Consider the following 15154-nt stretch of genomic DNA (forward strand, 5'->3'; position numbering starts at 1 on the left):
TGGAGTGGGATTTCAGGATGGATCAGGAAGGTCTCGGGAGGAGGAAGAAAGAGAAAACTGATTAAGATGTTTTTGACTTGTAACACCATAAGATCTCAGGGGAGGGGATCCAGAAGGTCCACGAACCAAACATTCTATCTAGATGCAGTCTGGGTTCACAGATTTGTGGATTAATGTATTTCTGGAGTTTGTAATGAGGATAAAATTTAGAAAGTAGTCCAAGGAAATCATTTATTTGGCATTAATATCTTCAGATCTTGAAAATTTTGTTCGAAAATCTTTTGTAAGACTGAGTTTCTTTCGCCCTCTAGTGGCCGACTGTGGGAAAGAGTACGTCAGAAAACGAAACACGGCAAACTTTTATATACGTATAAAAAAAGACTTTATTATAATATAAGAAAACGGTGAACAATTTAATTTTAGTATTAGATTAGAAAATAAATGGGAACAGCTGAAGATTTGAAGACCAAGACACACTTTCAAACTTCATACAGGAGGATTGAACGTTACACAAGTGTGTATGTACACACACACACACACACACACACACACACACACACACAAACAAGCATGCATTAGCACAGGATTAAAACTTCACATCATCACCAGGCACGTTCAGTCATTGACAATTTTATCTCCATGAACCCAATGATGAAGCTCAGGAGTTAGCATAAGTAACCAGCTTAGCCATGTGACATTTCATTTTACACAATGAGGTTCAAATCACTCACGATAAGAGATCAGGGGGGAAAAAGACAAGAATACCAGGTTGCCACGCAGACGTCCAGGCAGCTGGACCACACCGTTGGTATAAAAATTAAAAACGAGACATGGAACCATTTTTTAGATAACGTCCACCCCTATGCTCACCTGCTCGGGGAAATTAAAGCAGCAGTAAGCAACTCTGCATCAGGGCCACTAGGATCTTGAGGGAGAGACATTCAAACTAAAACATTTGAGGACAAGAAGGTTCACAAAGAGCACACAGCTTCTGAACACACAGCCTGGTCCACCTCTACACTCTCAGCTCTTGCTCAGCTGTTCAGGTGAATTGAAGCGACAGTAAGCAACTCTGCATCAGTACCACTAGATATCCTGAAGCTTATTTTAGGAAGAGGAATACAAATTCCAACATGAAAAATAATGGTTTGAAGACTAGATTCCAGGATTCTAGCTGGGATTGCTAAGAGCGTCGTCATGGTAACAGTGAGCCGGTCGAAGAAGCTGATGCGACGTCACTGCAGGTTTGTCCATTGGGGCCTTAAACAGTTTACTGTATTGTGGGTGTAGCCTAATAAATAAAATAGTTTGTTGGGGGTGTGGCCTGGACCGATTACTGTCTCTTGTAAGCGGGACCTAATCAGTATGATTGTTTTTTGTGGGTGTGGCATAAGAGGTACAACTGTCTCAAGGGGGTGGGGCACAGGATATAATAAGCTATTGTGGGCATGGCCTAAGACACTTTCATCCTGTGTGGGAGTGGTATAAAAAAACTACTGTCTCTCATGGGTGTGGCCTAGGATAAACCATTTCAGCTCAATTCTTTATGCTAGCACTTCGAAGCACCTACAAAATCCTTCCATCAAATCCACTCTGATCATGAACACACACACACACACACACACACACACACGTCAGTATTTGGATGAACACAATTACTGGAGTAACAGCTCGATGCGTCGTCGTGTGCCGATAATCAGCCGATACGATATCTATCGTGATTTTTGCGTTAAATATCGTAAACGGCGATCAGAAAGGTGATTATCGAGGAACTAGAAGCAAAATCAACACGTTTCTGCATATAGAAAAAGCAATAATAATAATAATAATAATAATAATAATAATAATAATAATAATACTGCTTACAAACAAAAAAACTAAATATTTATCCCAAGAAAGAGTAAAAAATATGTTTAAGAAAGTGGCCAAAAACACAGTGAGACATGATGAGACACCAGACACGTCTCTCCCGTCTCTTTCTCTCGGTGTCTCAGATCGTCTCGCTTCATTGCTCTGCACCTGAAAAACAAAATACGACAGTCATGTTACTGTCTGGAAAAAGACATGCACCGTAAAGTATTGGGACACCTGACTTTTCCACCCATACGCGGTTCTTCTCCAAACTCCTACCACAAAGTTGGACACACAAATGAATCAGACGTTTTTGGATGTGGCATGAAATTTGTCCTTCATTTGAACTTGATCAAAACCTGATCCAGCATGATGATGCCCCTGTGCACAAAGCCAGCTCCATGAAGATCTGCTTGACATGGGGTTGGAAGTGTGTGAAAGATCTCCTGCTATAGAGCTCCAATGCTACTGAACAGAGTCCTCCTCACTTTACCTCCATCATTAACTGCTTTTACTTACAATGTCATAGTTCAAATCTCCACAAAATCTAGTGGAACGGCTACCCAGAAGAATGGAGCGTATTATAACAGCAAATGACTCCTAATTGACTTTTAAGTGACTCCCAAATGACCCCTAAATTACCCCAAACGACTCCTTAGTGACTAAAAATGACTTCCAAACGACTCCTAAACACACCCACAAATGACTAAATGTGGAACTTGATGTTCAAAATAAAATAAAAAAAAAGTCAGGTGTCCACAAACTTTTGGCCCTACTGTGCACTGTGTGACGTGTTTTTACCTCGAGTTGTCTAGACGTGTCCGTCTCCTTCTCCGTCTCCCTGCTTCTGCATCTGCGCCTGCATCTTCGCAATCATCTCCTGCATCCTCCTCAGCTAACACACACACACACACACACACATTTACGCTGAACACGTTCACACAGCCAAGAGGTTGTTGATGTATATGATTATTAATGCCGTACCTCAGCCTCCTTCTCCAGAAGGATCATGTCCTTGTCCATTTCCTCCGGCTCCGGAGCCTTCCTGTACCACACACACACACACACACACACACTCTATTTCAGTTAATCCCGTGCGCAGTGAAAATAAGAAGTGCAGCCATTTGCACCCACTGTGTGTGTGTGTGTGTGTGTGTGTGTGTGTGTGTGTGTGTGAGTGTGTGTGTGAGTGTTAGAGATTAGTGCAAACAGAAGCAGCAGACACAGTGAGGAAGAATAAATGTGTGCACAGCAGTGTGAAGTGTGTGAGGCAGAGAGATGCGAGTGTGTTAGCTAGCAAGCAACAGTGCATTTGTGTGTGTGTGTGTGTGTGTGTGTGTGTGTGTGTGTGTGTGTGTGTGTGTGTGTGTGTGTGGTGAAAGCACAAGCATTAAGCTGAAAGACAGACCTCCCCCTCCTATACACTTACCTACACACTCTACTGTACACTCACTCACTGGGTGATGTTGACAGCAGTGAAGGTCATGTTGAGATCAATGATTTATTTTTCTGATCCAGTTTATAAATTGCATCTTTTAGAAACTCTTAAAAATAAAACACTTCCTGTTTCATTTCTTTCAGAAAAGAAAAATATCTTGTGACTCTTTCCATCATTTGATTTTAAATGACTCCTAAATGACTCTCCAATGATTCTTAAATGACTCCCAAATGACTCCTTAATGATTTCCAAACGACTCCTAAATGACTCCCAAGTGACTCATAAATAATTCCCAAAACGACTCCCAGGAGAAACATCTACAAAAGGCACCCAAGTCACCTTGTGAAGGAACGACTCCTCAGTACGACCTACAGCTTTGCCTGGTGTACAAGTGAGTGATGTCTATAAGATGTTCTCCACACAGATGTGTGGTGGTTTCTGAGGGTCTGTGGTGGAGAAGGTGGAGGAGGAGGTGGAGTAAAGCACACAGCAGTTACGTACGCAGGCGACAGAGGCAGAATGTAACCGTGGGAGGACAACCTGCCGCCTCGCTTCAGCCGCTCCGAGCGGAAGTTCTCATAGTGCAGGTCCTGAGTCACTTCCTGTAGGTCCTGCATGTGGGTTCTACACACACACACACACACACACACACACACACACACACACACACACACACACACACACACACACACACACACACACACACACACACACACACACACACACACAAAGCTATAAATTAGGCATTACAGACAATGTTATATGGTTCTGTCCATCTACCTTCTATCTCAACTCCTGAACACCACCATCTGTACATCCATCCACCCATCCATTCATCCCCTTATCAATACATCCATCAACTTATATGTTGTGTGTGTGTGTGTGTGTGTGTGTGTGTGTGTGTGTGTGTGTGTGTGTGTGTGTCGTACATAAGCATAGTGCGCAGTTTGAGGAAGTCATTGTGTTCAGGGTTCTCCACCTCCACCACACCCCACGGGTACAGACGCCCTCGCACCTTCTTCCCTTTAGCCTCGATCTGCTGGTTGGAGCCGACCACTGCGAACGGGATACTGGTCTAAACACACACACACACGCACACGCACACGCACACGCACACACACGGTGGTGTAATGAAACATCCTTTAAGACCGTTATAATTTCAGGATATCAGGATGTCGGCTTCAGGCATCTCAAACTACATGACGTACCTTTAGGATCCTCGTCTGCTCCTTAAACTCCTCATCCTCGTCGGACTCGGCGTCGGGCAGGTGGTAGATCTTGATGCCGTGCTCATCAATCTCGTCTAAAATCTGCAGACAGAAAACAGGAAGTTGTTCTCTGCACTCACTGTCACTTTCACTTGTCTCATTTGTGACTGTTTGATTTTTTTCGTTTCTGATGACAACCATGTTTTTACCTGATGAGATTTCCCCAATCATATGCAAATCATATGGAACTTTTAAACAAAAACGTTCAATTAGTTCTAGAAAGAATAATAATACTAAGTAAAAAGGAAGTGTACGGCAGCAGCCGCGGAGACGGTGAGAGTCATGAAAGAGTGTAGTGCAGGACGAGTGTTACCCTGCGCTTCAGCCTCTCTCTCTCCTTCAGCGTCAGCGTGTCGGCTTTAGCGATGACGGGGACCACGTTCACTTTGTTATGGATGGCCTTCATAAACTGAACGTCCAGCGGCTTCAGACTGCAGGAACACACACCAGGGTTAAAGAGCTTCCTCAACAACACACACACACACACACCTGAACCTCACCTTCATACGATATACAGGAAACACACACACACACACACACACCTCACCTTCATACGATATACAGGAAACATACAGGAAACACACACACACACACACACACACACACACACACACACACACACACACACCCCTGAACCTTACCTTCATACGATATACAGGAAACACACACACACACACACGCACACAGTCCCACACACACCTGAACCTCACCTTCATAAGATATACAGGAAACACACACACGCGCACACACACACACACACACACACACCTCACCTTCATACGATATACAGGAAACATACAGGAAACACACACACACACACAAACACCCCTGAACCTTACCTTCATACGATATACAGGAAACACACACACACACACACACACACACACACACACACACGCACACAGTCCCAAACACACCTGAACCTCACCTTCATAAGATATACAGGAAACACACACACGCACACACACACACACACACACACACCTGAACCTCACCTTCATACGATATACACGAAACACACACTCACCCCTGAACCTTACCTTCATACGATATACAGGAAACACACACACACACACACACACACACACACACACACACACACACACACACACACACCCCCGAACCTTACCTTCATACGATATACAGGAAACACACACACACACACACACACACACACACACACACACACACCCCCGAACCTTACCTTCATACGATATACAGGAAGCGCACACACACACACACACACACACACACACACACACACACACCTGAACCTCACCTTTATTCAATATACCAGAAACACACACACACACACACCCCTGAACCTTACCTTCATACGATATACAGGAAACACACACACACACACACACACACACACACACACCTAAACCTCACCTTCATTCAATATAACAGAAACACACACACACACACACAACCCTGAACCTTACCTTCATACGATATACAGGAAACACACACACACACACACACACACACACACACAAGAACCTTACCTTCGTACGATATACAGGAAACACACACACAAACACACACCACTGAACCTCACCTTCATTCAATATACCAGAAACACACACACACACACACACACACACACACACACACACACACACACACACACACACACCTGAACCTCACCTTCATTCAATATACCGAAATACACACACACACCCCCGAACCTTACCTTCATACGATATACAGGAAACACACACACACACACACACACACACACACACACACACACACACACACACACACACACACACACACACACACACACACACACACACACACACACACACACACACACACACACACACCTGAACCTTACCTTCATTCAATATACCAGAAATACACACACACACACACACACACACCCCCGAACCTTACCTTCATACGATATACAGGAAACACACACACACACACACACACACACACACACACACACACACACACACACACACACACACACACACACACACACACACACACACACCTGAACCTTACCTTCATTCAATATACCAGAAATACACACACACACACACACACACACCCCCGAACCTTACCTTCATACGATATACAGGAAACACACACACACACACACACACACACACACACACACACACACACACACACACACACACACACACACACACACACACACACACACACACACCTGAACCTCACCTTCATTCAATATACCGAAATACACACACACACCCCCGAACCTTACCTTCATACGATATACAGGAAACACACACACACACACACACACACACACACACACACACACACACACACACACACACACACACACACACACACACACACACACACACACACACACACACACACACACACACACACACACACACACACACACACACACACACACACACACACCTGAACCTTACCTTCATTCAATATACCAGAAATACACACACACACACACACACACACCCCCGAACCTTACCTTCATACGATATACAGGAAACACACACACACACACACACACACACACACACACACACACACACACACACACACACACACACACACACACACACGAACCCCACCTTCATTCGATATACTGGAAACTCCAGAGTTGGTGCGTCAGTAATAATGGTCCGTGGGGAAACACAGTGTTCCATGTAGTTAAATGGATTTAACAAATTACTAGAGGAATCAGTTCAGCCCTAATCATTCAACAGTCCATCTACTTCTCCATCCATCCACCTACCCCTATCTACCTTCATTTATCCATCCATCTCTCTCTCTACTTTCATTTATCCATCCATCTCTCTCTCTACCACTATCCATGTATACATCTACTTATGCATCTATCCATTAATGCATTAATCCATCCCTCTGTTCATCCACCTAGCTAATAATTCATCCCACCATTCATCCATTCACCTACCTCTTGCTACCTTCATTTATCCATCCATCCATCCCTACATCCACCTACTTATCTATCCATCCACTTACCTCTCTCTCTCTCTACCTTTCTTTATCTATCTACACATCTATCCATTCACCCTTTACTGCATCTATCTATACACATTTATATCTATTCTCCATCTGCCTATTCATCCATCCATCCTCCTATTGATTTATCATGTACATATACATCAAGCAACCTACCTAAATATCCATCCATCAATCCATCCATCCATCCATCAATCCATCCATCCATCCATCCATCCATCTCTCTCTACCTACCCTAATCCATCTACACATCCATCCACCCTTTTCTAATCCATCTAGCCACATTCCTATCTACCCTCCATCTATCTATTCTATTCATCCAACTGCCTATGATGGTCCACCACATTCATCCATCTACCTGTCTATCCATCTATACATCCATCCACCTACTGATTATTCTAACCATCTACCTATTTATCTGTTCCTCCATACTGAACACAGTGAGGTCTGGTGTCATTAGTCAATATTATTATTTTAATATGAAAAGAAAGACTCAGTTCAGTCTGTACATTTAGTGTAAAATATATTAGAATTAAATAATTAGATGAATGAATGCGTGTGAAACATGGAGGAGGTAAAGTTCACTGTGACCCCTGCCTCAGGATCTGTGTGTCCCGTGTTTGGATATTGATTTGAGTTCCTCACCCGTGTCCGAGCGGAGAGATGAAGTAGAAGCAGCAGTGGACGCGATTATCCACGATGTGTCTGCGGTTCAGGCCGCTCTCATCGTGAAGGTAACGCTCGAACTGATCGTCGATGTAGGCAATGATGGTGTTGAAGCTGGAAAAAACCCAAGAAAAAGATGCTGAGTATTTTTCAGAGGTGTTCCTCAAAGAGCCATGCTGAGCCCTTTAATACTTAGTGAAGATCAAGAGTCAACGTTCAGTCAACGTTCACATCAAACATCAGGACTGAGAAGAAGCGTGATCACTTCCTTGAAAGTTCTCATCAACAAGGTGTTGCCTTTTTCCATTCTGATGTTTGATGTGAACATCTAATATCCATACGAATGTGCAGGAATTCCTAATTAAGTGTAATATGAGTGGACACCCAACCATAAGACATCCCATTCCACATGGAGTCTCTATTTGCTGTTATAATAATCACCAAACTTCTAGAAAGATGTTCCTCTATGGAGATTCAATCAGGGTGTTAGTAAAGTCATGTACTGATGTACGTGAGAAGGTGAGGAGGCCTGAGGTTGCAGTCAGCAGTCACATTCATCAATAGGGTTTGAGCTCTATAGCAGAGAATCTTCCACATCCAAGAACGTTCTATACAATTGTGGGCCTTCAAGTTTGTGGAAACAGGTTTTGGGGAAGAACCACATGGTGTGGAAAAGTCTGGTGTTTTGGCCACATTTTATAATAGGACCATAAAATAAATCAGATCTAATCTATAAATAGAACTGGTTTATTTTATATTTTATACACGATTATATTTATACCTTTATATTTATATTTACAGTTGATTATGAACCTCAGGAGATCAGACGCAGCCGGCTGAACACGACAGGAAACGTTTGTTTCCCGACAGACGATCAGACCTACAGGGTGTGTGAGATACAGCGGGGATGATTTTGCTCACATTTCCTGTCTTTATTCTTCCCAAACTCCCCAAATTTCCCCACTTCCTGTTTCGCACTTCGTAATTTTACTATTTTATTATTCTAATGTCAAAAGGCAAATAAATGCTGAAGATGCATAAAAATCTGGTTGTGGATTCTGATTGGTCAGAAGGAACAGAGCAGTCAGTAGTGCAGCTGCAGCAATATTTTTATCTCTGACATTTTCTATAAGGGGTGTGTGTGTGTGTGTGTGTGTGTGTGTGTGTGTGTGTGTGTGTGTAACTTCCTGTTTGGAGTGTCAGTGAAAGGTACCATTCCAGTGTGTGCTATTTCAGCTAATCTTTGCTAGCTCAAGATTTTAGATCAGAATTTCTTACTGCTGAGCTCATGTTCTGAACATACATGTTGACACGATGTAGAACCGTATGATCATAAAGCACAGAATGTGATGGTCAGGTGTCCACAAAGTTTTGGCGGTTCTATTCAGATGTGCAATACAGAAAGCAGCGTCAGTACCAGTCTTGGCTGTTGATGGCGTCTCCGTATCCGGGCGTGTCCACCACGGTAAGACGCAGCTTCACTCCACGCTCCTCGATCTCCACGGTGGAGGCTTCGATCTGCACCGTGCGCTCGATCTTCTCTAAAACACACACACACACACACACACACACACACACACACGTCTGAGCGCCACATTACCTCTTTCTTATACACAAAGCTCGAAATAACTGGTTTAAAAATCCGATCTCATTACAGTGATCTGCTCTCTGTACGGCATTCTAATCTACTCTTGGTTTAGAAATCTGATCTTATCTAAAAACAGTGTTCTGATCTGATCTCGGTACAATGTGTGGTGATTAGTGTCACTGACCTGCAGCCCCGGGGATGATTCTCTCTGGGTACAGATCAGTGAGGAACAGACTGTTAATCAGAGTCGACTTTCCTAAACCAGACTCACCTGAAATCACACACAAACACACACACACACACAAACAAACACACACACAATTTAATACACAGTAGTGTAACTCTCGCAAGCTTCAGTCCCTGTAACTCCGTGTCTCAGCAACGTCACTGTTCCTGTCCTTTTCATCTCCATGGCTTTTCCATGTGCCACCTCACTTCTGTCTCTCTTCCCCACTGTCTCTGTGTCATAGCCATGTGATGTTGTGCCCCTCCTCTGCCATCTTTACCCTCCTCTCCTGCCTCTGTACCCCTCTCTCCTGCCTCTATAAACTCTGTACCCCACTCTCCCACCCCTGTACCCCTCCCTCCCGTCTCTGTACCCCACTCTCCCGACTCTGGTACCCTCTCTCCTGCCTCTGGTACCCTCTCTCCCGCCTCTGTACCCCTCTCGGTACCCCTGTACCTCTGTACCCCTCTCTTCTGCCTCTTTAAAATCTGTACCCCTCTCTCCCATCTCTGTACCCTCTCTCCCGCCTCTGGTACCCGCTCTCCTGCCTCTGTACCCGCTCTCCTGCCTCTGTACCCTCTCTCCCTCCTCTGTACCCCCCCCCTCCCCCCGGCCTCTGTACCCCTCTCTCCCGCCTCTGTACCCCTCTCATCCATCTTTGCACCACTCCCTTCTGCCTATTGCACAGCCCCCACGCCATTAGACCCACCCCTTAAATCCTTCACCCAATCAGATCTCTCCTTTAAACATTGATTTACAGCAGATCTGTAGTGTCACACAGAGGAATGAAGCCCTAAAGACCTTAAACAAACAACTCTCCTCCGTTTTCTCTCTCTCGCGCTCTCTCTCTCTCACGCTCTCTCTCTCTCTCACGCTCTCTCTCTCTCTCTCACACACACACACACACACACACACACACACACACACACACACACACACACACACACACACACACACACGGCAGGGGATGGATTCCCACAATCAGTAAAACACTCAGAAAGAAAAAAAAAAACACTATTGGAATGTCACATCAACACACACACAGAAAGGGTACTCCTCCTCAGATGGTGTGTGTGTGTGTGTGTGTGTGTGTGTGTGTGTGTGTGTGTGTGTGTGTGTGTATCACTCACCCACTACCATAAGCGTGAACTCGAAGCCTTTCTTCACTGATTTACGGTGAACCTGATTGGGAAGGTTGGCGAATCCCACGTAGCCGGGAGTCTCCGGATTGGTGAACTGACCCTGTAACACACACACACACACACACACACACACACACACACACACACACACACACACACACACACACACACACAGTATAGAATCAGTACAGATCTTAGCACAGCGATCTGATCTCCACACAGTGATATAATCTGATCTGATCTGAGCACAGTGATATAATCTGATCTGATCTGAGCACAGTGATATAATCTGATCTGATCTGAGCACAGTGATATAATCTGATCTCAGTTCCGTTATTGTGCATGATGAACACAGATGGATGATGGAACTCTACACCGTGTCTGTTAAGGTCGTGTATAAACGATCTGATCCCGGTTATTGGAAGTCGAGTGATTTATAAAACTCTTACCTTCGTTTTATCAGCCTGAGACATGACGAGCTGCAGATCAACACCTGGAACACAAGCAGAGTTTCTCTGAATCCTCAGCACCTGCACTACTGCTGCTTAGCTTTATAATACACAATCACACTCAGAGGATCCAGAGAAGATCCAGGAGATGATAAAGATGAAAAAGCAGAGAGAAAAAAAGACAGGAGGGCAGAAGAAGGAGAGCAAACAAGAGAGAAGAAGAACAGCCAGAAGATGACAAAGTAGTAAGAAAAGAAAGAAAAGTAGAAGAAACCAACACAAATGTTTTAAAGGACGTCAAAAACCTGGAGCAGGAATCTACAGTCTCGATTTCTGTTTTAGTTTATAGATTCAGATTTATTTGATCTCTCTCTCTCTCTCTATCTATCTCTCTGTATCCATCTCTCTCTCTCTCTCTCTCTCTCTGTATTTGTCTCGCTCTCTCTCTCTATCTATCTCTCTGTATCCATCTCTCTCTCTCTCTCTCTCTCTCTGTATTTGTCTCGCTCTCTCTCTCTATCTATCTCTCTGTATCTATCTCTCTCTCTCTCTCTCTCTCTATATATATATATATATATATATATATCTTTCTCTCTCTCTCTCTCTGTATCCATCTCTCTCTCTCTCTCTCTCTCTCTGTATTTGTCTCGCTCTCTCTCTCTATCTATCTCTCTGTATCTCTCTCTCTCTCTCTCTATATATATATATATATATATATATATATATATATATATATCTTTCTCTCTCTCTCTCTCTCTATCTATCTCTCTGTATCCATCTCTCTCTCTCTCTCTCTCTCTCTCTCTCTCTCTCTCTATATATATATATATATATATATCTTTCTCTCTCTCTCTCTGTATCGCTCTCTGTATCTCTCTCTTTCTCTCTCTCTCATATATATATATAAAGTAGTATATATTTGGAGACTTGTGATTGTGTGGATTGTTGAGTTTTCAGTAAAATCAGTTTAATGTATTTGTGATTCATTAAAGAAGAAGAAAATAAAAGGCAGATTTTTTTCTCCTTATTTGTGTATTTCAGTTCAGGCATGTGAAGGAAGTAGACGTTACCCGATATATCAGACCAGACACCCAGACGCTCACACAGACAGATGACACAACACACACCAAACAACAACAACAACGTCCTGATCTAATGGGTTTTTTTTTTATAATCAGTTGTGAACAGAAAACCTTTTTAATTGGGGAAAAAAAAAAAAAGAGCTGTCAAAAATAAATACATAAATTATCTATGCAGACTGTTGGTCTCACACACACACACACACACACACACACACACACACACACACACACACACACACACACACACACACGGGAAGTGTGTAAAAACGTCTCACCACAGAAAAAAAACCCAACACATCCTGTACTTCACTTTCTTCACGTCTCGTTTTCACATCCAGCTGCAAACGTCTGGATTTTTAGCGTCTGAGGCGATCACGTGTATCGCAAATCCTCCAAACCGACCCGATTTCCAATGCAAATCGAGCAGTTCGTGTGAGAAGAACTCTTTTTTTTTTTTAGTCCTGCGCTGAACTTTAACGCACGTGAAGGATGTTTAATGGGTCATATCTCCAAAAGTATTGGGACACGACTTTTCCCCCAGACGTACGTCCTTCTTCCAAATACGAAGATGTATAAGACGTTTTTGGACGCGTGAAATTTTCCCCTTCACCTTAAAACTAGATCTTGATCATGTTCCAGCATGACGATGCCCCTGTGCACAAAGCCGGCTTCATGAAGATCTACTTTGCATGGGTTGGAAGTGTGTGGAAGATCTCCTGCTATGGAGCACCAACCCTATTTTGGGATGAATGTGAAGGCTGACTGCACCCCAGACTGACTGGAGTGATGGACTGTACTAACACCACTGTTTCCACACAAGTCCTCCATAAGATCTAGAGGAACATCTTCTCAGAAGAGTTTATTATAAGGGGAAATGTGGAATTTGATGCCCACAAATGCAGAGTTTCTTATATATTAGATCATTTATTCTAGTTATATGATCATAATGAAAATATTTATACTTTTATGCCTTTCAAATAAACAGGAAGTCATGTGCACCAAAAAAAAAATGTTTGGTATGCAGCTGAAATGTAGAAAACAAACCGGAAGTAGGAAACACAGGCAAATCAGCTCCATTTACACACCTTATAATTTAATATGCACAAAAAAAAAAAGTGATATTGCATATATAAATAATTTTTGTTTATATAAATAAATATATACATGGTGCTGGAGGGGGAACCTGGATCACTAAATACATGCATATTTAATTTTCCTGTTTTTCTCCTCTTTAAAGCATGAATGCATTCATTTTTATGACTTTTTTTAAGGTTTTATAATCATTAGAAATAAATAAATAATAATAATAATTATAATAAAAAACTACAGAACGGAAATGAGGCTCTTGAAGAAGAAAAAAACCCGATTAATACACATAATTAAGCGATTCTAAAGCTTTCTAGAAAGAAAAATGAATAAACAAAAGATGATAATAATAGTAATATAATATAAAATCCTGCAGATTGTAATAAATAATAAGAATAAAGGTCACATACCGAGTCGTGAGAAATGAGACTGAGGCTGAACCCGAACACAAATTCCACAGATTGCGGAAGTCCTCGGCGGTCCTCCCGGCGACCAATCAGCGGCGTCGGGAGCCCAACGCTGCTCTCTGATTGGCTGCGTCTCCTCGGAGGCGCCCGCCCACTCAAGAAGCGTGTGCACGTTTTACGGGGCCACAAGATGGAGTCTGCGCCTGCGCCGAGAGAATTCCGAACGCTGCATTCTGATTGGTCAGAGGGTGCAAACACATTTTATACTAGTAACGGATACTTTTAGTAACTCGGTCGTGAATTTCGAAATTAACGGATCTTTTTTTTTAGTCATTTCGTTCCTTTGATCAGAAATACAATAAAATGTTATATTTTCAAGAAGCAGATCCCCAACCACTCAACACACACCAAGTTCAACTACAGTTCCAGTAATTTATACGTCTATATAATTATAATCTATATAAAGATTCAATAGAAAATGAAGGAATCGTTGTTGGAGACGACTTGTTCTTCTGAGTCACGTTAAAGACTCGTTCAGGAACGTAACATTGAGTAAAAGACAGGAGGTGGAGCTGGAGGTAGCATAGCTGAAGATGTTGAGATGTTCATTGGGAGTGATGACGATGGAAAGGATTAGAAACGAGTTTTTCAGAGGGACAGAGCATGTAGGACGTTTTAGAGACAAGGTGAGGGAGATGAGATTGAGATGGTTTGGACATGTGCAGAAGAGGAGGGTATATCGGTAGGGGAATGCTGAGGATGGAGGAAAATAGAGAGTTAATAGATGGTTTATGGATGTGGTGAGGGAAGACGTGAAGGTAGTTGGTTTAAAAGAGGCAGATGTAGAGGACAGGGTGGTATGGAGACAGATGATCCGTTGTGGAGACCCCTAACGGAAGAAGACAAAAAAGAAGCAGAGTATATACATAATAGAAGGAGTCTCTGTTC

General features: G+C 43.0%; 1 protein-coding gene and 2 long non-coding RNA genes across 5 annotated transcripts; 1 reads left to right on the forward strand and 2 right to left on the reverse strand.

Moving 5' to 3' along the window:
- Nucleotides 1-358: 358 nt before the first annotated feature.
- septin2 (septin 2) lies at nt 359-14380 on the reverse strand. Of its 3 annotated transcripts, XR_014534605.1 has the most exons (14): nt 14210-14355; nt 11632-11675; nt 11171-11282; nt 9999-10085; nt 9644-9767; nt 8206-8340; nt 4871-4988; nt 4498-4599; nt 4219-4364; nt 3791-3913; nt 2836-2896; nt 2653-2746; nt 1072-2019; nt 359-1004 (listed from the first exon to the last, which is right to left on the reverse strand). XR_014534605.1 is itself a non-coding variant. In XM_083548083.1 (13 exons), exons 2-12 carry the CDS (start codon nt 11653-11655, stop codon nt 2663-2665), a joined length of 1116 nt encoding a protein of 371 aa, XP_083404209.1. In that variant the 5' UTR covers nt 11656-11675; nt 14210-14380; the 3' UTR covers nt 359-2019; nt 2653-2662. The 3 variants fall into 3 exon arrangements, 2 of the variants coding, with proteins under 2 accessions (XP_083404209.1, XP_083404208.1); XM_083548083.1 differs by having other exon boundaries at nt 359-2019; nt 14210-14380; XM_083548082.1 differs by having other exon boundaries at nt 359-2019; nt 3830-3913; nt 14210-14354.
- On the forward strand, nt 2903-3338 carry LOC310729727. The gene is made up of 3 exons (XR_014534625.1): nt 2903-3018; nt 3055-3195; nt 3234-3338. It is a non-coding gene; the product is annotated as an uncharacterized lncRNA (long non-coding RNA).
- Nucleotides 7065-7744, reverse strand: LOC310729744. Its single transcript, XR_014534645.1, has 3 exons — nt 7635-7744; nt 7353-7544; nt 7065-7322 (listed from the first exon to the last, which is right to left on the reverse strand). It is a non-coding gene; the product is annotated as an uncharacterized lncRNA (long non-coding RNA).
- Nucleotides 14381-15154: the final 774 nt, after the last annotated feature.

Source organism: Silurus aristotelis (genome assembly GCF_946808225.1).
Source record: "Silurus aristotelis genome assembly, chromosome: 8".
NCBI lineage: Eukaryota > Metazoa > Chordata > Actinopteri > Siluriformes > Siluridae > Silurus > Silurus aristotelis.

Bases quoted from the DNA above. Each gene is read 5' to 3' on its own strand.
- septin2 (XM_083548083.1), bottom strand. From the start codon at position 11,655: ATGTCTCAGGCTGATAAAACGAAG. The intron at 9,768-9,998 runs GTCAGTGACACT...TGTGTGTTTTAG, and splicing joins AATCATCCCCGGGGCTGCAG to AGAAGATCGAGCGCACGGTG. The intron at 8,341-9,643 runs GTACTGACGCTG...GGTTTTTTCCAG, and splicing joins GCCATCAACAGCCAAGACTG to CTTCAACACCATCATTGCCT.